At 42.4% G+C, this 21,775-nt stretch overlaps 1 protein-coding gene across 1 annotated transcript in view; it reads left to right on the top strand.

Annotated features, from left to right (window-relative positions):
- Positions 1-1,298: 1,298 nt before the first annotated feature.
- Positions 1,299-21,775, top strand: part of LOC142560345 (DEP domain-containing protein 1A-like) — a 34,698-nt gene continuing 14,221 nt past the window's right edge. The window contains exons 1-10 of the mRNA XM_075672360.1: positions 1,299-1,710; positions 2,208-2,365; positions 4,111-4,215; positions 6,242-6,532; positions 6,743-6,873; positions 8,422-8,469; positions 9,904-10,050; positions 11,819-12,745; positions 14,904-15,067; positions 19,719-19,898. Coding sequence (XP_075528475.1) covers positions 1,669-1,710; positions 2,208-2,365; positions 4,111-4,215; positions 6,242-6,532; positions 6,743-6,873; positions 8,422-8,469; positions 9,904-10,050; positions 11,819-12,745; positions 14,904-15,067; positions 19,719-19,898 — 2,193 coding nt within the window. The 5' untranslated portion in view covers positions 1,299-1,668. The remainder of the gene's footprint in view (positions 1,711-2,207; positions 2,366-4,110; positions 4,216-6,241; positions 6,533-6,742; positions 6,874-8,421; positions 8,470-9,903; positions 10,051-11,818; positions 12,746-14,903; positions 15,068-19,718; positions 19,899-21,775) is intronic.

Raw genomic sequence — 21,775 nt, 5'->3', positions numbered from 1 at the left:
CTCGATATAAGGAACACGAATATTACGAACTAAGTCAAGCGTCTCTCACCAATATCAGCACGTAACGAATATATGCTTATAACGAATGTTGGATATAACGAAGGTATATATTTTTGAGTGGGACACGGATTCGTTATAATAGAAGGGCTTGACTGTATATGCACTGCGTAGCTTATCTAAGTAGTGCTAACTGAATTTTGGCTAAACTACTCGATCGTTTATGCTGCAACAAGCTTTGAAACCAAGACGTTATATAGTGGTAACTATCACGCCTTTTGTAGTCTACATGATTGAGGCCATGCCGTCATCTGCAGAGCTAGCAAAGCACGTGCTCAAGTTATTTTCAAACTGTGCGACTTTAATATACATACGTTTTATTAAAGCACACTAGAGTGCGAAAGAAAATACAAACCATGTGGTAAATATTCTGCAAACCATTTCACTTCTAAAGATTTGGAGAGAAGACAAAAAAAAAAAAGAAGAAACGGTGCTCTTATCCGCAGAGCAGAAAAGGCTGGCATATTACTAAGCAGTGGCTTAGCTAGAATTATTAAAGTAATTTTTTACTGAGGGAGGGGGGAGAGGAAGGAGGCACGCATTTGACCTGGGAGAAAGGGTGCAGCGGGGAGGGAGAGGGGTGAGGGTGCCCGGTGTGCCAGTTACCAAGGTAACAGCGCCAGACAAATATACTGACGCCAAAATCTGTGAGGATGTCATATATTCAATTATGATCATATTCATTCTCGTCGTAATCCGATCAAAGCATTTCGATAATAACAACAACGAGCTAAAGCGCGAAAGTTGCACTGTAAACTCGCAAGAACTCCCGCAAAGCTGTCTCAAATTAATGACAACTGACGCGAATTCGAATGTCGTAGCGAGGCGCGGCTCTTGATACTTGTGGAACTGGGTGCCAACTATACACACTTGTCTACGTTCTTAATATGAAGAAAGCCACATAGCGTCCTACGTGAGGCTGCCGAGTTTGTTGCGGAATCGGCTCAAATTAAATATGTAACGCACTCTATCCTCTTGACAGTTCTTCAGCCTATGAGAGTCCAGCAATTCTGGCATAGCCTTGATGATTACATGCTTTAATAGTGTAATCATATTCCTCAAATTTGAAGCTCTTATTCTCCAGTATGTATTTATTTATTTATTATTATTATTATTTTTTTTTTTTTGCGAAGTGCTGCGCCAGTTGCGCTCCAGCAGACGACGCCGTAGACGTCACTGCCCTCTCGGGCTCAGACCTTCGTTGCTCAGATTAGCGTCTCGCGGGTCAGTCAGTCAATCACACTTGCAGCAAATCACTCCATACGCTCCTTACAGTATTATTACAGGCAAACATAGGTGCCTTAGTTGCTAGTAAAAGAAAAATATTTGTTTGTCATTCATTGCTGTTTTGAATCCACGGTTCTGGGCTGTTGTCCAATCAGCGTCCGAGAAAGCTGAGCAACGCCATGTTTTTTTGAGCACGTGATCGCTCGCCGGCCGTTTTCAAACTGGCGTTGCTGGTATCTGAAGTTGGTCTTTATTCTATGGTGTGTCTGTTGGCGTCGTTGTCCTCGCTGTGTCTACACGGACACGGTACAAAAATGTTCGTGTGGAGATGACTGCAGTGGCTTCACTTCTTGAAGTATCCTGCTATTGCGGAGAGAAGTCACCATGAGTGACACACGGGATCGTCAGTACAGAGCGACGAGGCTGGTACGCATAACCGTTTTGAAACTCGCAACCTTCTTAAAGACTTGGACACAGTAAGCTGTCGTCTTGATTTGTTTTTAATGTTTCGCTTCATCGCATGTATATCAACTGGTTTACCACTTTTCTTGTGCAACAAGTAATTTGCAAGCCTGTCTTTAGTAGTGAATATGATGATATCGAGGCTCGCTTGCCGAGCGTCGAACGCTAATGTCGTTATTCTTTTATGACTTGTTGAAAATGTAACGAAATCAGCACTACTTTTCATCGCGGAATGTGTCTTCGAAGCTCACGTCCTTTTGAGTACTGGCGCTCAATTTTTGTATAATTCGGAAAGGTTTCACTTATGCTTGGGAGCACATTGCATGCGCTTCCATCGTGTTTTCTCCCCTGGCCTTCAAGACATTGATATTGCTAAATTATTTCAAGGCCGTAGAAATTAAAGTTATCGAAGCTTGCGGACTCCTTTTTTTTCTCTCTCTAAACGTCTCGCAATTTTTCAGTGGAATAGCGTCATCAGGTCCTTTCGGGATGGCATGCCCAAGGGTAAACACAGGCGGCACATGAGGACTTTTGACAACTGCTTCGTAGCGAGCGATGCGATTTCGTGGCTTCATGAACACTTGCAGGGTGACCCCAACTTTGGACCCGCCGTTACCAGGTATGTGAGGAGTGATCAGCAGATATTCCAGTTTTTTTTTGTTTTTGTTTTGTAATACTGATTGTTAACGTTTAGAAAGAGATCTCCCTTTCAGCAAGAGAAATTCTTGGCTGATACGTCTAAACTTTCTTGTGAACACTTATAGGGCCTATATAGAATTTTAAGATGGCTTAAAATTTCTCCGCTATTCTGCAAAATGAAAGTGGTTTCACCGAAATCCACTTATAATCCTGCAAATTATAATAAATTGTTAGTCATGTTACAATGTGTACTGACTTTCCAAACAGCATGTGTAGTAGACTTCCATTAAGATGAACCTGGCCAATCTGAATGTTAGGGCACCAGAAACAATGTGTAAACATTTGTTTAGTTTCCCATAGACCCAACGGAAAGAAAAAAAAAATCTAATAAATGCAAACCATCAATTCTGTTAAGCCAAACTTCCACTGCTGCACCTTACGCTTGTTACTCAGCTCAGTGGGAGGCCTGTACTGGTAGACTTGGAGAAGGTGACTGTGCTAGACACGCAAGAAGCAAACGGTGCTTCAAACCAGCATCGACAATGATGTGGAACGTTGTAGAACTGAAATAACAAACAATAATTGAGGAAGTCTTCAAGATGCCTCTGCAGGTTTATGACACTGCCCAAGAGCCACAATAATTGGTGCTGTTCACACAGGATGCAGGTGATAATGCCCTGAATACCTCGGTGATCTTATTTTTTTTCAACATGAAGCCACTGAAGAATTCCTGAGCAAGCTAAGAGAAATGTCAGCACACAAATCGACAGCACACAGGTTTGCTGGCAAGCAGCAATTGCTCAATATATTAAACATCTGTGCATAAAGCAATACTTTTTATCATGCAAATACAATAAATGCCTCCTTTTACGTATATGCCTTTTGGTTTTAATACTGCTTCATTTATGTTTTGTATTCTTGATATTCTCCATGGACCAGAATTAGAAAATTCTTATTTCTTGCAGATCATATCTGTTAAGATAAACCTGTGATACGATGAACAATGAATGAATAAATGTTTTCATGGTCCCTTTAAGTTCGTCTTCAGATATGACAAACAGATGTTCATGGTCCCTTCCTTCAAGTTCGTCGTAACAAAAGGCTACTGTATACTGGACCAAAGTGTCAACTTGCACTAGTTAGCTTGTTACTCTTGTGGAGCAGTGCAGCAAACATGGCTGTAAATATACAAGCAGAACACAGAAGTGCTTGCTTGTGTCATTTCATTCCTTACAATTACATTCTGTGAAGTTTATTAGATTAGGTTATGGGGGTTTTACTTGCCAAAACCACTTTCTGATTATGAGGCACGCCGTAGTGGAGGACTCCGGAAATTTCAACCACCTGGGGTTCTTTAATGTGCACCTAAATCTAAGCACATGGGTGTTTTCGCATTTCACCTCCATCGAAATGTGGCCGCTGTGGCCGGGATTCGATCCCGCGACCTTGTGCTCAGGTGCCTAACACCATAGCCACTGAGCAACCATGGCGGGTGTGAAGTTTATTAACGCAGCATAAAGATACAGAAGGATTTGCTATTAAGTGCTGCAATAGGAGGTTTCAATGTAAACCTGTCAATGAGAGCTCCTACGAGTACTCCATTAGTTAATTATGCTGTAAGGCGGGTAACATAGCAGTAGACTTAAAAATAGCACTATGGTGCTGTGTGCTTAAGTGTGCTTGCACAAGGTGCTTCTTGATGCGCTCTTTTGGCACACGTTTCAGGCACCAGACGATGCAACTCCTGCAGAAGTTCTTGGAAAACAGGATTATAGAGGCTGTGAAGAGTGGCAAACCCAGAGTCATTCAAGACGACAAGCAACTGTATAGGTATGTCGGAGACGTTGACTTCTGCAATAGTAGACTATAAGGAAGCATCTCCAGAGAGGCGTAAATCGATGTTGTTCAATTAAGTTCTGTGGAAATTCACTAGGCGGAGCAAATGTCATGTAGACAACTTTGCCACCTACCCGACATGTGGAATGCTACAAAGCGATCCCTCTTATTGCCTGGTCTAAGGAGACACAAAAATGGGTTTTCAATGCAATCTGCTAGTAAGATGGGTTGCAGTTTTTCTTTTCTTTCTTATCTTTTTTAAATGGTGAAACAAATGTGTGGCCACTGCGATGGCTATGTGGCTGCGGCATTCTCCTCCTGACCATGAGGTCGGGGGGTCAATTCGTGGCCACAGCAGCCACATTCCGATGGGGACAGAATGTCAAAATGCGTGCATGTCAAAGGGACACTAAGACGAAAAATTATTTGAGCTGTGTTCACAAACTACCGTACCAAAATTTAAACAAAGCCACTCCTACTGCGAGAAGAGGCCTTATAAGCCAGAAAACGTGCAATAAAAGAAGAACAGGTGCTCAAAGTTCTCGCACCTGTTCACCATGTCAGGGATTTTTAAGGTATTTGCCAAGGTGTGTTATTAATATGTTATCAGTGAAAATGGACTACATTGTACTCTAGAGGAGCCAAAGGCTGAACTGAACAAGTTTCAAGGACGTTTAGTGAGCCACAGTGGCCTGTATATGTAAAAAAAAAAAAGTAATGCTTCAGAATAGTAAATGAATACTTTAATTAATACTTGAAACAAGATAAGTTTAAATTTGTTATGTCACACTGTTGTATCGATGCTGGGGTTTTGGTGCAAGATTAAACATATTTAGCTTTTGGCCTTCATTTTCTCATCCGCGCCAAGTTATCTTTTTGCATCCACCTTCATCTTCCGTTTGCTTTGTTATTTCTACCTTTTGAATGAAACATAGCATTTACCTTTCCCGATGCTTTCTTTGGCTTCATTGTGTGTCATGTCGTATAACTGACTAACAAAAAATGTAGCCCATCGGATTTCCTTCTTTGCACTCCCTCTAAGTAACTCAGAGGCTCTGTGGTTAACACTTGAGTTGCTTCACTCACTGAACATGATGACGTGCATTCAATTCCTAATTGTTGTGGCTGCTTTCCAGTGGGACCACAATGCAAAAACAGTTGTGTGCATTGCATTAGGTTGCGTGTTAAGGAACCCTAGGTGTAAATTGTGCCCAAGGTCACAATCTGGGCTTGTTTGTGATCAATTAAAAGCAGCAACCATACAAAGGAAACAGACAATGAAGCCAGAGAAGGTAAAAAGAGATTGAAAGTGAACAAATAGCTCATTTGCCACGAAGGGAGCTGAACCCACACCTTTCACATTAAGCATTGTTATATTTGGCATATTAGCTAAAGACCAAACGCAAGAGTCACGGGACTGCTGACATGACCAGCATTCCAGCTGTTACGCATGGACGACAGCAGGTCCACATATAGGTCAATGTCCGTTCAAGATGTGTGCAACTGCCCCATTCGGCGAAAGGTGTAATGACCATCCGGGCCTGGCTCAGCTAATTACTGCAAGGAGCCAATGTCTTAGGGTGTGTATGGCGTCGACGGCCGCTTCCCGATTATTTCGTCATTGCATCATATGCAAGAGTGAAAGTGCAACATCAGAGGTGGAGTCCGGCAGGATGGTGTGACCTCTTAGGTGGGATGCTGCAAACAGTTTGACCGTTCCGATTGGCTGACGATTACACGACCTCTTTCCCTAGCAAGTGATCTGGGGAAGTGTAAGTCCCTTGGATCCCTTGTTGTTCTTGCTCACTGCAAGTAGTAGATGTAGCCTGCTGGTAGATCAGCACAAACAATGAAGGAACAGGACACACATAGAGCCAAGTGTATCCTGTCCCTTTTTTGGGACACCCAAGGTGATCCAAGATAGTCTGCATGCTCCCTCCCCACCAAAGCTATTCTTGCAGCCAGTGAATTGCTTTGGGATGCTAAATCCCATATCATTTATTTTGCTCCACTTCTACAGGTTCACTGTCTACTCCCCTGCAAAGACCCCACCTTCTTCGAAGTTCCCGACAAAAGTTGGTAGCGGCCGAACACCACTGTTGGCTCGAGAAAACCAGGCAAACTTCCCTCCCGAGGCTCACCGTGTGTCAGCGAAAGCTCTAGTGTTCTTGTTTGGAGCCAAGCCAGACACCAACAGGCCGCTAGCTGCCGAAGTCGTCAAAGACCCTTCTAAAGGCTCGACCGAACAAGATGCTGGTCTAGTGACTCGTGAAGAAATTCAAGGCATCTGGGAATCAGTGGTTGTGGCAAGGTATGCTTATCTCTCATCGCACCAGTAGTAATTACAATCGTTTGTGGATATGGTCGGCTCCCGTTAATGAGCACTAGAGGGAAACATTAAGTCAAGCTAAAGAATTGTCATTCTAAGTTGCATTCTGAAAAATTTGTAAAAATTTTATTCATTTGGCATTTTATATGTTAATAAAAAAAAGTGAAATTTCCCCATGTTTTGCTCTTTTAGGCTAAGATGCCTCATTGGAGAGGAAGCCACAGATGGAAGCTTGAACGGTTTTCGCATTTCCGGAACAGATATACTGCACAACATGTATCGGCTGAGCCGCAACGGCGTCGTCATTCTTCTCGACAAGTCTGGTGAGCCAACTTTTGCAACCCTTTCTTTGTTACTTTCTCATTAAGCTCCTGCTGAAATTTTCGCTTTGCTGTGAAGACCTTTCACCAACTCTCTTGGAAATTTTCACCTTAAATGGAACATTTTTGTGTTGCTGCAATTTATAAACTTAAGTTAGATGCAGGTTAAGTGATGACGTGTGATATGGTTGGCACTTCACTACACTATGGAATGTTTTGAAGGACTTAAAAGGAAAAGCACCTGAAAATTTTTTGCAAATGCATTTTACATTTTTTTCTCAGTTTACAGTTCTGCATTTTACAGTTCCCAGTTTTCAGTTCACTTTGTAAGCTGCGCGATGTCAAAATACCATGTCATCAAAAACACGTGCAGATGCGCCTGACTTCTGTATTTAGTAGATTTACCGAATGAGTTCAATCCATAGCTGCAAAGGATGCCCATACAGTTTTCTCGAAAAAGAAGCATCATTCTAGCAAAATAATTGTCCTCACCTGTGGACTGAACTTCAGACTTCCATATGACTGCAGTATAGAACACAGAAAGGTGATTGATGTCTCCTTTGTAGGTTTATGCTCTGTTTGGCCAAAGAGCAGCTCTACATTTCATGATCAAACGTAGCTGAACTCTGATGTAAGCAGATGTAACAAATTGTCAAAGTAAGTACTATAGAATTTTCAAGGTTGCGCATTATTTCAATGAGCATCTATGCTGTAATGAAACTGAAAATGCAAAATCCAAGACAATGTCCATCATATTGAAGTAAGTACTTGTTCGTCGGCATATCCAAATGTGTATTCTGGTAGCTAGAATGTGAATTATATAGAAAGAGCTAGTTGAAACGGAACATGCTGTACTTGCGTGTGTCTCTTGGTCAATGACTTGGATTAGCTAGCCGACAGCCAGCGAGCCAATGGGACGAATCCTGTATGATTGCGCTGTTACATGTGAGTGACAGTGTAAAGCATGTATTTGTAACTTATCATTGCCGGCGTGCTGCATATCTGCACAGCAAGCCACCAGTGCGTAATCAGAACTTACAGGGGACCCTTCGCTGGCCTGTTGAAGGCATGCTGGCATTCTTCTCATATAGAGCTAATCACATATTTTATTATGATTGTCTCTAAGGCTTAAAACGAACATTGGATATAACATAGGCATTTTTGTGTTTGATGCAACTTCGTTATATAGGGTTTACCAGTAGATTGTATTTTTATTGATTGTTGAATGCCTTCCTCTAGGTCACTTCTTAAATATAAGATTAGGCAGGTTTCAGAGAGCATCACAACGGCCGCAGCTGTAGTGCAATAGAGATGAACCTCGATGCACCAAGGTCGCGTCTGATGCAAGATGTGTTCACTTAATTCAGTATTGTAAGCAAATGTTTGCTACACGTTGATATTGGCAAGGGACACTTTGATATACATCGCTACATCCAATAATTTGTTACATTTGTGTCCGATATATTGAGGTTGAACTGTGCCACACTTCTTCGCCGCTCCAGTATAACCTGGTCAAATTTTTGAGTCATCTTTCTTGCTATTACTTTGCAGATGACCTGCCAAAATGGATAATCAATGCAATGAAGTGCCTAATCCACTGTGAGTCCCTGTACTTTCTGTTTATGAGAATGTGTTGTCACGTTGTGACGATGAGCAGGCCGGTAGTTAATAAAACAAAGCAGGAATAAACTTTTAACAGTTTATCTTACGTTTATTTATTTGCATACTCTCAAGGCCCGAAGGCATGACAGAGAGGAGTGGTTAGAAATATATATGATGTAGTGTATTTTTGAAAGGGTAGAATAACGTGTACCAGTGACGAAAGGTGGTTCCAGGTTACATTGGAAAATTAGTTAATTGGACAACCTTGTACCCTCAAGGAAAGCAAAGAAAGAACAACTCGGCTGCCGTGATACGCGCAACCGTCAGCCATGCATTCAAATGCTGGGGCTTGCTTTTGGCCACTTCTATGCAGGCATCACCAAACCCTTTAGATGCATTCACATTGGGGAGGTAAATTCTAGAACACGCCACAATCATCTATTAGTGTGCCTACAAAAAGATACGACAAGCCCCGCTTTTCTAGAATGGATAACGTTCAAGAATTGTGTATTTACTGACATCGCAAGCATATTTTCGAATGACAACAGGAACGTGATAATAAAGGTGCACAGCGAGATCGAATGATCGGCACTGAATGAAATTTGCATGGAAATGTGCTTATTGGTATTTGGTATTCCATCAGTGATGATTCACCTTTTATGTTTCTTTTTTTCTGTCTGTGCCTGCAAAAGCATTATGGCAGATGGTAAGTGTATAAATAGCATGTTTTTTTTTTATGTGAATCTCCGGTGTCCATCCATATAAGAATTTGTGGAAGAACACTGTCTTCGTGGCACTAATCAAGATTGGCATTATGAATCTAATACAACCTTGCTATTGTTTCAGAACTTGTTTCAGGCTTGTTTAGGTAAAACTGATTTAAAAATACAGTTGTCGACCCAGTCTGCAGAGGCATGAACCTTTGCATCCGCTAGGTTATTCGGATCTACTCTCAGACCCACTCCACATAACTAATGTATGACAGCACCCAAAATTATGGCCGTTATTACATGAATACTTCGTAAACGCACTTTATCATGTCTACTTATCTGCTATCCTGGTCATGATGGCTAAAGCTGATAGAACAGTCTGCCTGCTAGCAGGATCTCCACAAACAAAGTCTGTAAATTTTTACTTACACAGTCGACATCTTAAATAATAAAAAAAAGGTTTAGTATTTTTGATCAAGTTTTAGTGTTCCTTGACGTTGTAATGGAACATTAAAATGGCTATTCTTGCAAGCTTTTTGTGATGCTACCACTCATATTTCAAATGTCATGTTTTGCATGGAGGCTGCTCTATATTTACATTATCTTAAACCAGACTTTCTTGTGGTCCAAAATTTTGTTGCTGGTTGCCTTTAATGTTACTGCTCAGAAATATCAAATTCATGACATTCCTTTCTTTCTTTTTGTCTTTTTTTTTTTTCAGGGCCTCGAGCATCGGGGGCAGGAAGCTGCCTGCCCAATTACCCAGGTTTTGAACTGGATGTACTGAAGGTGGTCAGCGAGTTCTTCAGCGACCTTGGAACTGCTTTTGTCCCCCATCCTATATTGAGGCTGTTCTACCATGCTTTTGGTAATCACTGGCTGTAATTTCTGCTTCTATACTAACCTCCCTCGATGAATGGTCGTCATAATTATGGCATTGTAAGAGCTTCTTCTTAGTGTAAGACTTCCTCTTTTGTGAGACGCCGCTTCAGTCTATGGACAGTCATGACACTGCAGCCTTGGCATCGACTAAAGCTTTAAAGCTGATTAGTCAAAAACCTTTAATAATTTGGTTAAATAAGTTTATGGATTTACATTGTAGTAGTACCTTTACTTTTCCCATTAAACAAGGGAAAGGACCCCAGACGAAAAGCTACTAACTTGGTAGCTTGAGAGCGTCCGAGACATCGAAAGTCAGCAACAACTCTCAGCTAGACATTCAAATACTATAAATAACCGCTAAGACAAGCAGTTACACTATTCCTTCAAGGATACAGAAGAACTCAAGGGCATCCGTTGGCGCACAATGAGCTGAACAGGCACAAATAAAAACATAAGAATGGACAAAGCATTGAGAAGAGCCACACCAACGTTTGCTAGGAAATAAATAATTGAGGCTAGTGACCTGTATAGACAAAATACAGTTCAAATTTTTGCTGCCAAATAAATCGATGGAACTGTTCAATTATGTGCACACACTTTTCAGGTAAAACAAACCTCGTTATTTAATATTGACAGTTGCCTGTCACTGACGATACCTTAGTGGGCATATCACGCTCACATGAATGCAATCAAACATGCAGCAATGGAGGCAAAGAAGCTTGTTGAGGGTTAATTTGCTTGTGAACAGTCGTGCAAGCTGCGTTACATGTTCGGTGGCTCCATCGAGAAGGCACTCATGCGAATTTGGAGTTTCCCTGAACTGGTTACTAGCATAGTGCAGCATGCATGGGTGACATCTGTCCTGTGAGAATCGCAGGTGCTGTCTCGATCAGAACATCGGAGCCCAATCAATCGTTGCCATTTTTGCTGTTGAGCAAGCACGGCGTTGACATCGGCACCGATGCTTGCCTGATTTTGCTTGAGTGAGCTGAACCGATTACCCGTGATATTAAAGAATGTTATTGTGATTAAAGCATTCATTGAATATTTGGAAGGTTAATCGATCAATAGCCGTCCCTACTTTGTAATGATTATAATCACTCAGTATTAAGTTCATTGTGGAAGAAGTTCCTCTCCCAGAGACTTCCAATAACCCATGTCCCACATCAGGTGAGCCTGTCCTGTGCCAGAAAATAATTTTATTGCCTCATCTAGTGGGAATAGGTGAAGACGCTTATCGCAGTAAGGTTGGCGACAGTGCTGTCAATGTGACGTGCGACGACCCTCGAGGAGATTTTCTGTTACTGGAATAGAAAACTGAATGTGCGGCAGTAATTTCACATTAGATGGGCAGACTAGTATTGTGGAGAAGCGGCTGCGGCAGATGACTAGTGTACTTGATTGTACGCGCCTTGCGCCTTTTCTTGCTTACACGAGATCTAGCAGCTGAAAAACGTATCATACGATCACACTTTGGCGATGTACTAAACGTGGGTGCTGAAATATTGTGATTTCAAGGAACGTATGAACTGTTAAACTGTTAAAAAAGAAGCACAGCTGAATTGGGTAATTTTTTGTGTTTTCTATCGCGAACATTGGCGCTAAAAAATTGTACGCAGCAGGTTCATTTCAGCAATGTTCTGCTGTACAATGTTTTTTTTTTATGCATGGAGGCTTGTAGCCAGGTGTTGCTGATTAATATTAGTGCCATAATTTTGCTCTAATCATTCTCGTTGTCTTGGTTTTCAATGCAGGTCCACTTGCAGAAGGCTGCAAGGTCTCAGAGGAGCCACCAACCCCAGATGCATCAGTCGAAAATCTTCTCCACAGCATGTCGATCTTGGCACAGCCGGTTGAAGCAACGGCAAAGGAACAGCAGACTGTTAGGCGAGGTCTTCAACCGTCGCTTTCCGGCCGACATTTGGTCTATCGCACTGCCTTCGAATCGGCAGAGCCTGTGACAATGCTTGTCGAGTCACAGGGCTCGGTCGGCTCGGTCGGCTCGGTCTGCTCGGTGGAGCGTGCATTTGCATTGAGTGCTGAGACGGCCAGCACCATCAGCTCGTGCAGCGGTGGCTTTGCTCGACCTTTGTCCCCGACCTACAGTGATATTTACAACGATGTCTACAACCAAGCCTGTGGCGTTGGTGTCACTGGCTTCAGCGGCGGCTTTGACTCTGATAAGAAACCCATAGGAAAACAAGAGGTGCCGCGAAGCTCGTCTGTCGAAGATCTGAGAGACGCAAGACTCTTTGCTCGCCCGACAGTGTCGGCACCCAAAGAGGCGTTCGTGCGGAGCACGGCATCGTTGAACGTCGACGGATTCTTGACGTTGAGGCAAATCAAAAGGGAACAGGAAGCGAGAAGAGGCAACATCCAAGTGGGGGAAGGGTATGTGAACTTCGGCTACGGGTCTAGCGGCAGCTTGAGCAGTGACTGGCAAATGGCGCTGCAGCGTTCAGCCGGAAGTGTATCATACACGACGGCACCGACTCAGATCAGTGTGGCGTCCTCTCGAGACAGCAGCTTCGTGTCGGCGAGTGACAGTGTGATGTGCTTGCGTTACGCTAGATCGAATCCTAGTTGCGAGAGCTTGCCGGTCCTGGCGCACTCCACTCCGGCGGAGACAGGAAAGACTGCGGGGCCCTTCTATGCGAGCATCTCTTCATTGAAGCCCAGGGGTGAGTACACGTGCCGAACTGTTTTGCAGCCGCATAATTCCTCTGTTGTTGTTGAGGTAAATGTCAGCTTGATTTTACCTACTGCTTGCTCTTTGTATTCAATGCTTTCATTTCTCCCGCTTATGTCAGTTGTCTTCTTTCTCTCTGCAAGTAATTTAAGCCTAGTATTATTCTAGGTTTTATTTTGAAGGCAAAGTGTTTTCAGGGAACAGTCACAAGGCATTTTGTGGCAAGCAAGCCCTAAAGACTATGGCAAGTGGCTGGAAAACTGTGCAAGTGACTCAGCAGAGACAATTTAAAGTCCTTTTTTTTTGGTTAGTGAACGTAAACAGTTTAATGCCTTTAGTTTGGTGAAAGCATGAAAGTGAGATGTAAGTGAGCTGGGGAACACATAAACACGAGAGGTGTTCATTAAGTTTGTTCTATCTACTTTAAATTTAGAGCACACATACACAATTGGCATCAAATGAGTGCATGTCTCAAGTTTTAGCGAAATATAAAAATTGTATTCTATGTACCGGTACGTCACTAGGGCACCAAAACAAAATAGGCAGCGTTCATTGGGAGAATTTGTTGATTTGTTGAAGCACGGGCAGCAATCTGCTTTCAGCATTTCAAGGAACATAAGCCAAAGAGATTGAAGCCATGCTGGTGGTGGTATACATTGGTCTTCACCATACAATGTCGCCATACAACACCACCAGCTTGGTTCCGCCATACAAGGAATATAATTTTATATTCCACTAGAATGAAAAAGAGTTGTGCTCATTTTGATGCCTGTTACGGTTTCGTAGCTGTATCTTGAGTATAACATTCTAATCTTTTGGTTATGAAAATCAGACTTAAGTTACACTTCAGCAGGATCGTATACAATAAACTGCTGATATAACAACTGCCTTATAAGTGTATTATATAATAGATTTAATTATCAATACAGTAGTTTATATGAGTGCAACATAATTGCATCTGTTGATTACAATGCTCTCAATCGGTTATGATTACCCGCCGTGGTTGCTCAGTGGCTATGGTGTTGGGCTGCTGAGCACGACGTCGCGGGATCGAATCTCGACCGTAGCGGCCCCATTTCGATGGGGGCGAAATGCGAAAACACCCGTGTGCTTAGATTTAGCTGCACGTTAAAGAACCTCAGGTGGTTGAAATTTCCGGAGTCCTCCACCACAGCGTGCCTCATAATCAGAAAGTGGTTTTGGCACGTAAAACCCCATAATTTAATTTTTAGTCGGTTATGAGAGCCTTGTTTAATTTATACCATGCTAACCCCTGATGTAATGACTACTTTTCATGAAATTGTTGCATTTGTTGGCTCAACAATAGCATACAATGGATTTATATACAATAGAATATACGAGTGCATAATGATTAAATTACCTGTGGCGCCAACGTGATGAAATGAAAGAACGAAGACATTGAGTAAAGGAGTGGATTGTCAAAGCAATTGTGACAGCTGGGAGTAGCAGGAAGCGAGAATAATCACCTTGAGCTTTTCAAACTCAAGAGGAGGCTTTGGCCTTCTTCTATTCAAATGCATGTAAGACATAGAAGCACTTTTATGAGGCCATCGCTGGACCAATTTGAATGAATTTTGTTGCATTTGAGAGAGCAAGTTAAATTCTAGTTACTCTAGGAAGCTGAATTTTAATTAAGGGCCTGAAATGTTTTACTAACTATCCCTGAAAAATTGGTGTTTAGAAAAAAATTCAGGAACCAAGTTTACAAATCCGTAACTCTGCATCAAAAATGGATATCGCAGCTCTGTAAACTGCATCTGTTAGAGCATCTAATACAAACTTGATATGTGAATTTACAGTTTATGTGAAATTGTTGCAATGTCTATGAGGGATTTACGAATTTCCTACTCACAAATCAGTGGCATATTTCTGAGTATGTAGTGTATAATACAAAAATTTACACTTCAATATACTTGAGTCTGCTTCTACAGTCATTATAGTTTAGCTTTTTCTTTTAAATGCAACAAACCTCATCAAAATCAATGCAGTGGTTGCGGAGAAAAACGATTTGCCTGTTCCCGTGTATTCAGATGGGAGCTCCTGGGCACAAGCTTCCTCTTAAGAGTAGCCACCCAGACTGCTCACTGTGTAAGATCCCTCACTGCCGCTTCACGCGCACTTTGTTGCAGAAAGCGCCGAAGACCTGCGGCGGGCAGTGAAGGTGATGCAGGTGGCATCGCTTCTGCTTCCGCCCTGCAGACGGCGCTACCTGCACCTGCTCCTGCGTTTCATTTACAAGACATCAAGGAATGAAGTGCTCACCCTGAGCCCCCACCATAGCAACATGAGTGTGGTATGCCTGTTCTCCCAAGTTCTTCTAAGGTCCTGCAGCGGTATTTCAGCGTATCATGACGTGCCTTAGCGGCCCAGTTGCTAGGGGTCTCTGTGCCGAGCATGGGGTCGTGGTTTTCATTCCCAGCAGCAGCAGCTGCATGGGGGTTGGGGGAGGAGAATACGAGAACATATGTGCATTGAAAGTTTGGTGCATGTTGAAGGGGTCCTGAACCACCCCTCGAGCTAAGTGAAACCTCGAATAACATAAACTGCTGTGAACACCTCAGGCAAAATTCTGCACTCATGCACGGCGCATGGGGTTCATAAGCGGAGCGCGTGGTCACCTTTTTCTCAAGAACACTCTCTTTTCAACAGAAGCAGTCTTCTCACTCTTTTTGGGGCTATATTTCATTATATAGCAGATTCCCGTACAGTGCCACTATTGGCCAATAAATAGTTGACATCAATCAAGAAGCATGACAGACGATAGTCAGCTCACGCTCAGTAGCACCTGCCCTCGTAGGAATGAAACTTTGGCCACACTGCTTATCGTTGTCATAGCTGTCATGGCTCGCTAATTTCAATTAGTTCGGAACACTCAACTAGCCTCAAACTGCACACAACTTCAGGCCAGACCACACGTACGATATGCCCTTGCAATGAATTGCGATTAGCATCTACAAGGGACACGGGCCAGTGCGCGCTCACTCCCAACTGCTCCTGGCTAGATGTCCTTCTTATTGAGTGCCACAAAGTTTGCAATTTGCATTTGCCTACTATCCATGCCAGGACAAAGCCGGTCTGCGCCATGTAGCATGGCCAGGCTGGAGCATGTGAGCGCACACTCCACCTCTGCTCTCCGCTTACAGTTGCATGTAGCCACACATAGCTGCTTTTGCTGCGCAGTGTAAGCAGTGTGGCTGCTCCAACAAGTCCGCTAGCCATAAGGCCGTAGGTGGGGTACCACTGCTATATTGCCGCCAATGCTTCTATGGTCCTTCAGAACGGATGACATTGAGGGTGTATGGGAAAGGTAAATACGGTGCCCGAAGTATCTACGCTCGTACTAGGTCTTTTTAAAAAAATTATTTGGTAATATATTTTTGGGAAGTACTATACTTGTTCAAAGGTTTTGAAGGCTTGAAAGAAATATGGTTCAAGACCCCTTTAATGAGTCAAGTGGTCAAAGTCCATTTGGAGGATCTCACTAAGGCACCCCTCATAGCCAAGCTTTGGCTTTGGGGCTTTTTGCTATAAAAGCGCACTGCTTAGCGAGTCTTACTCATTATTATTGACATATTGTGTTAGCAGATTTATACATAGAGGTAACAGTTCATTTTTAAAGATTTTAATGGCTTTCTATTCTAATGTGGGCAGAATGTCGGATTGCCTATAGCATCTAGGCTGAAGTGCACTATAACGATTCCTAGTTAGTCAAAACTAATCAAGAGGCTTCTACTACAGTGCGTCTCTTAAAGTCCAGGTGTAGCTTTGAGGCACTGAATGCCGTAAATTACTGCAGTGGACTCTGGATAAACGAAACTCGCTTAAACACAAATCTTGCATAAACGGAACGTGGGTATCTACTTTGGTTGGTCGCCCATAGGCACAATGTTAACAAACTTTACTTAAACAGAATGCCATCTTTTTTTTTTCTTCTTTTTCTTTGAAACGCCGGTTAGACCGAACTGGAATTGAAACTACCAAGTACTTTATGGGCCGCTATACCACATAGCAATCGTGAACAGTCAAACAATAGTGTAATATGCTGGCGTTAAGCAGTCAAGAATGACTAATCTATCAGGCAATTGGGGTGCTGTGGTGACAACTGCTATGTGACATTTGCACTGCGTAGTTTTCACGTTATGTGCTTTGTGATGGTGCCAGCTAAAGAATGAGAACACAGAGTGCTCACGCTAGCTTCCAAAATGGAGGTCTTGAAAGACGTTAAGCACGGAAATCTCTTGTTCACCGAAGTTCTCATTCTGAAGGGCAATGAAATGCAAAGACAGAAAATACACGTGACCTCGAATGGTGACCTCTTTAAAGGACCAGATGCGAATGCATGCATCCAACTGGGAAAAGTTACTGTTTATGTAGCTCAAGCGCACTTGTAGTACTGGTTTTCTTATTAGTTGTCCACATATTGAAAGAGAAGGCAGAAGATGGTTATTTTTAAAATGGGCATCAATGGCTTATGTGTGAGCAGCGATATTCAAAGCAGTGCAAAATAATGTTGATTTGTTCTCTGCAATGAAGCTAAAACACTTGCAGCTTTTAAAATAAGTTATTGGTCTTCAGTTTTTTGCCATTCACATAAACAAAACTTTGCATAAATGGAACACTTTTTTTCCATCCCCTTGAGTTTCGTTAAAGCAGATTGTGCTGTATCATTACATTGTTGCCGATGTAAGGCTACATCACTACAGAAGCTAGGAGTAATGCTTTCATAAATGACTTGACATCGGGCATAATCTTAAAACGTACAATATGCCCTCATTTTCATCAATCTAAGCAATGCTTATCCTGCATCATTGCAGTCAAACAAACTGTGGGCTTGTCATACTACATGTTGCATGTGAATTGTGCTGATAAAAGAAAACGTTTGGAGGATGCCTAAGCTTCGTCTTTAACAGTGGAACGCAATTGCATCCAAAGATTCCTGACTGCTTCTCAAGCTTCCTGGCAACTGCAGTTTATGTAACCGTAATGTTTACCAGGAAATGCTGGCGGCGAACATTATGCACGAAGGTGAGTAGGCGAGCGTTCTGGTAGAAACATGGCTTCTTATGCGAACCATGGATGCACGGAGGCGCGTGCCACCTGGATGGTGGTGTTGCAAGGAAGTGAGCGCAGCGTGCCACCCTATGAATGGTAGAAATGCCGGAAAAGCGGTTTGCGTTTAAATTTCCGCGTAACAGAATTACGTCTCCTGGTACATTAAAATTACAGTCTTTAGGTTGTGTTTAGGTTGTACTTTATGATTTTAATGAAGCATCTTACTTTGAGTAATTCAGTTGGTTCAGTAATGCCTTTGTGCCACATCAAGGGCCTGTGTGGTTGTGGTTCGAAATTATTTTTTGCTAAACGACGTTCGATGAGGACGCTGACACTGGATTTTGTGCAACATGGAACGCTTAACACTATCGCATTAAAAAAAACAGAAGACTGTAATTAATACTCATGCCACACCTGTGGAAGAAGTAACATTAAATGGTTAATGCCCAAAACTCCAGTCCCATTTGCACTGTGTTCAAGCAGGGTGTTTCCTGGCATCACTCTCAAAGAAGCCCCAAGAAAATCTTGGAGATACAAGGCTGGTGCAATGTATGCAGCATAACTACCACTGCATTTAAGAACTGCCTCTTCCTTGGCAATAAAAACATCATTCAGATGGCAGTTTCATCGCTGAACATATATATTTTAATACATACTGCAGACTCAAGGTCCAAACAGGTTAGGTATAGAAATACAAAAATACAAAAACACAACAGCGAGAACTTTTTACTAATACATTAGAAAACAACAAGACGACATGTTATGGCGCACATTCTAAACAGTTCCAATCATTTATGGTGCATAGGAACAATAAGCATTTGAATAAGTCAGTTCTGGCAAAATACCTACAGTTTGGGTATGGTGGTGGTGGTGATGCCTCATAACAAGTGGCGTTACATACAGTGAAGGGTCAAAGACTAGCTTTTTGTTAATTAGTGGCGGAGAAGTTGAAGTCATAATTTCTTCCTTCTCACTTCAAGTGAGGGAATGTTATCAGAGTTCATTAGCTTTGATGGTGAGTCAAATGTAGAGAATTTGTTATACACAAACAGACAGCTTGTCTTTAAATTCGTTCAAGGCTATAAATATTAAATTGAGTGTACGGGTCCCAGACTATGCAGGCATGCTCCAAGTTTTGCCGAATAATGGTGAAATAGGCTAGTAGTTCAACATTATAAAGTACTTTTCTGAGTTAATATTTCAAACAACACAGCTTGCAAAAGGCGGAAGCATGATGTTATTAATGTGAAGATTCCAGGACAGATTACTAGTAAGGGTGATGCCTGAGTATTTGTAATTAGCCAATTTTGTGAGCGGTGAAGAGTATAATTTATAAGTATGTGAAAGTGGTGCTTTTTCCGAGATATAGGAAGAAATATGCTTTTTTCCACATTAATAGTCATTGCCCATTGTTTGAACCAGTGAGAAATGTTAGACCTGTGTTGAGGTCATCCTGGTCGCTAGAACTAGTTATCAATTGGTATTGATGTTATTTGATGATGACTTTCATTTGCAAGCAGGTAAGACTTGCATCCACGAGATTTGTGCAATGGTTGCAGTAAATGCTACTGCATTTTCAAACTGCATCTGTCCTTGGCAGTAAAAATATTGCACAGATGTCTTCGTCAAGTGCTAACACGGGAATTGCGCAGTGATTGCAGTAAATGCTAATGCATTTGAGAACTTTGTCTGTTGCTTGACAGAAGAAAAAAAAACATTACACATATGGTATTCTGTGGCACAGCTGCCGAACCCTTTGCATGCTGAGACGATTCTCGTGCAGTAAATGCCACTGCATTTGTAAATGCCACTGCGTAAATGCCACTGCATTTAAAAGCTTAATCTCTTGTTTGGCAGCAAAAGCACCTTACACACGGCATTGTCTGATGCAGTTGCTGAACACCTTTGCGTGCATTCTGATGAGCACCAACGGCAGCTGTTTGGACGCCACTCCCGACACAGCCCAGGAACTCCTCGCTTTCCTTGTAAAGCACTGTGACCGGATATTTGCTCCCCCACGGGAACTGCACCTGGAGGTGGAAGCGCGGCTCGCCATTCTGCGAAGGGAACGGGTAAGGAGCGACACGAGGTGACCCTTGCCTACCGTTTAGCTGTGGTGCACGGTGCCAGTTAAACGGTGGTTCCACGAAAGATGGTCGAATGAAAGGTTGTGTTTAGTACTTGCCAGCTTGCGTATTTGGGCCAACAGTGCTGGCTTGTTGACTTAAAAATCTTGCATGCAGTTAGCATTTTTGCAGTCTGTTTTGTGCACTGTAGAAACTCATTAATGCCTTCCTGATCCATATGATTTCCCATTTTGTGCACTCATGGGCAGAGCACATTCAAAGCACCCCAAGAGGACTGCACATTTGTACGTTTTCCCAGATTATGGCATCTTTTCAAGCTGTTTTTTTTTTCTTTTCCAAATGTATGTCTGTGGTTCTATCGTGATAATGCATTTGGCATTGATATTCGCCTGGTTTGCCAAGCATAAGGGGACTGCTGCCTGTGAGCCTGACTTTTGAAGAAAGTAATTCAGCTGGCATCCTGCGCTAGCATCACTCTGCAGGGAAATAAACTAAAGTAGGTTTGCAGACAGAAGTTTTCCATTCTGAGGCCAGCCAGGCAAGCATCGATTGGTGTCAAATCTATCGCTGTGCAAAGTAGAACGCAAAGTGCTACCACAATATGCGTTTATGCAAGATTTGAGTGTTAACAAGCATGCAATAGACACAAAATATTTTGAAGTTGTTTGCACTAATACGCTGCTGTATGATTTGTGTGCTTGAACTGGTCTCGCCATTGCCTCCTAGGTTACACAAAGCACATGTACTCTGAGCTGTAACATCGCATGGGAATGCCAAGATAAGATCCATGCAATATGTTGCGTTTATAAGGGACTCAAGTTTAGACGCCCATTTCAATTAAAGTGCTGGCTCATTTGCACTTCGAGTTGATATTGGGGTACCATTTTCTGGTGCATTCGTCTTTATCAAGTTTGGTGGCAGCATTCACTTGTTAAGTCCAGAATAAACCAGAATCACGGGTGATCTGCAGCGATTCCAGATGAAAAATTATTTTCTTAGTGGAAGGAACGATGGAACCATTTGTCTCCGAAAGAGTGCAGCAGATGCACATTTTGTCATAGCAGTAGGCATTTCACCCATAGGTGACAGTGTGCCATTTCTTCACTGAGAAATCTGAGACTTCTTGTCTGGCATCACTGCCAGTGACTTGTAGTTATATTAAAACCTCTGTGCAAAATTTCAGGGCAAACTTGCAGCCAATTTAGCCAGGGAGGCAATTCATACCGAGCGGGGTTCTTTATCAACGCAACGCTCAGTACATTTCTGTTGCAGGCACAGCCAATGCTTATCACAGTCATCATTTTTTTTAAGAGCTAGCTTTGAGGTGATGTTGCAGTCAGCGTTCATTTATATTCTGTTATCTAGGAGGCCTCAGATTGGTTCAGTCATTGCTGAAGGTCGGGAATTAGTAGTGGAACTGTCTTTCAACAACTTCGGAGAGGGAGAGAAGTGAACTTTGTCAGAGAGATGGAATTTTACTTTTATGTGTATATTTAAAAAAAAAATATTAAACTGTAATGCATTCAAAGGGAAATCAAAGGTCTCAAACTTTTGGGGGGGCTTTTGGTTGCACTCTAAAAGATTGCTTTACTTGTCCGGCCCCTGAACGGCCATTGTAGCTATCTGAAGTAAGTGTGGTGTCTGAACAGATTGTTTAGTAATGTGTTTTGCAAAACCTGTGAAAGTTGGTTTATAAGTGGATGAAAATTAGCTATGTATAGGAGGCTATAACATTCTTGAGCAGAGTTGCTCAAGAATGTCGATAGTTCAACGTAATGAAAGCAGCACAACAATAGGACAAGGGCAGCGTTCAAGAGGCCACTGCGTTTGTGACGGTTGTTAATGTGATTAGCATTCTTTGG

Source organism: Dermacentor variabilis, chromosome 10, assembly GCF_050947875.1.
Source record: "Dermacentor variabilis isolate Ectoservices chromosome 10, ASM5094787v1, whole genome shotgun sequence".
Lineage (NCBI taxonomy): Eukaryota > Metazoa > Arthropoda > Arachnida > Ixodida > Ixodidae > Dermacentor > Dermacentor variabilis.
This window is presented reverse-complemented; position numbering and strand designations above follow the sequence as displayed.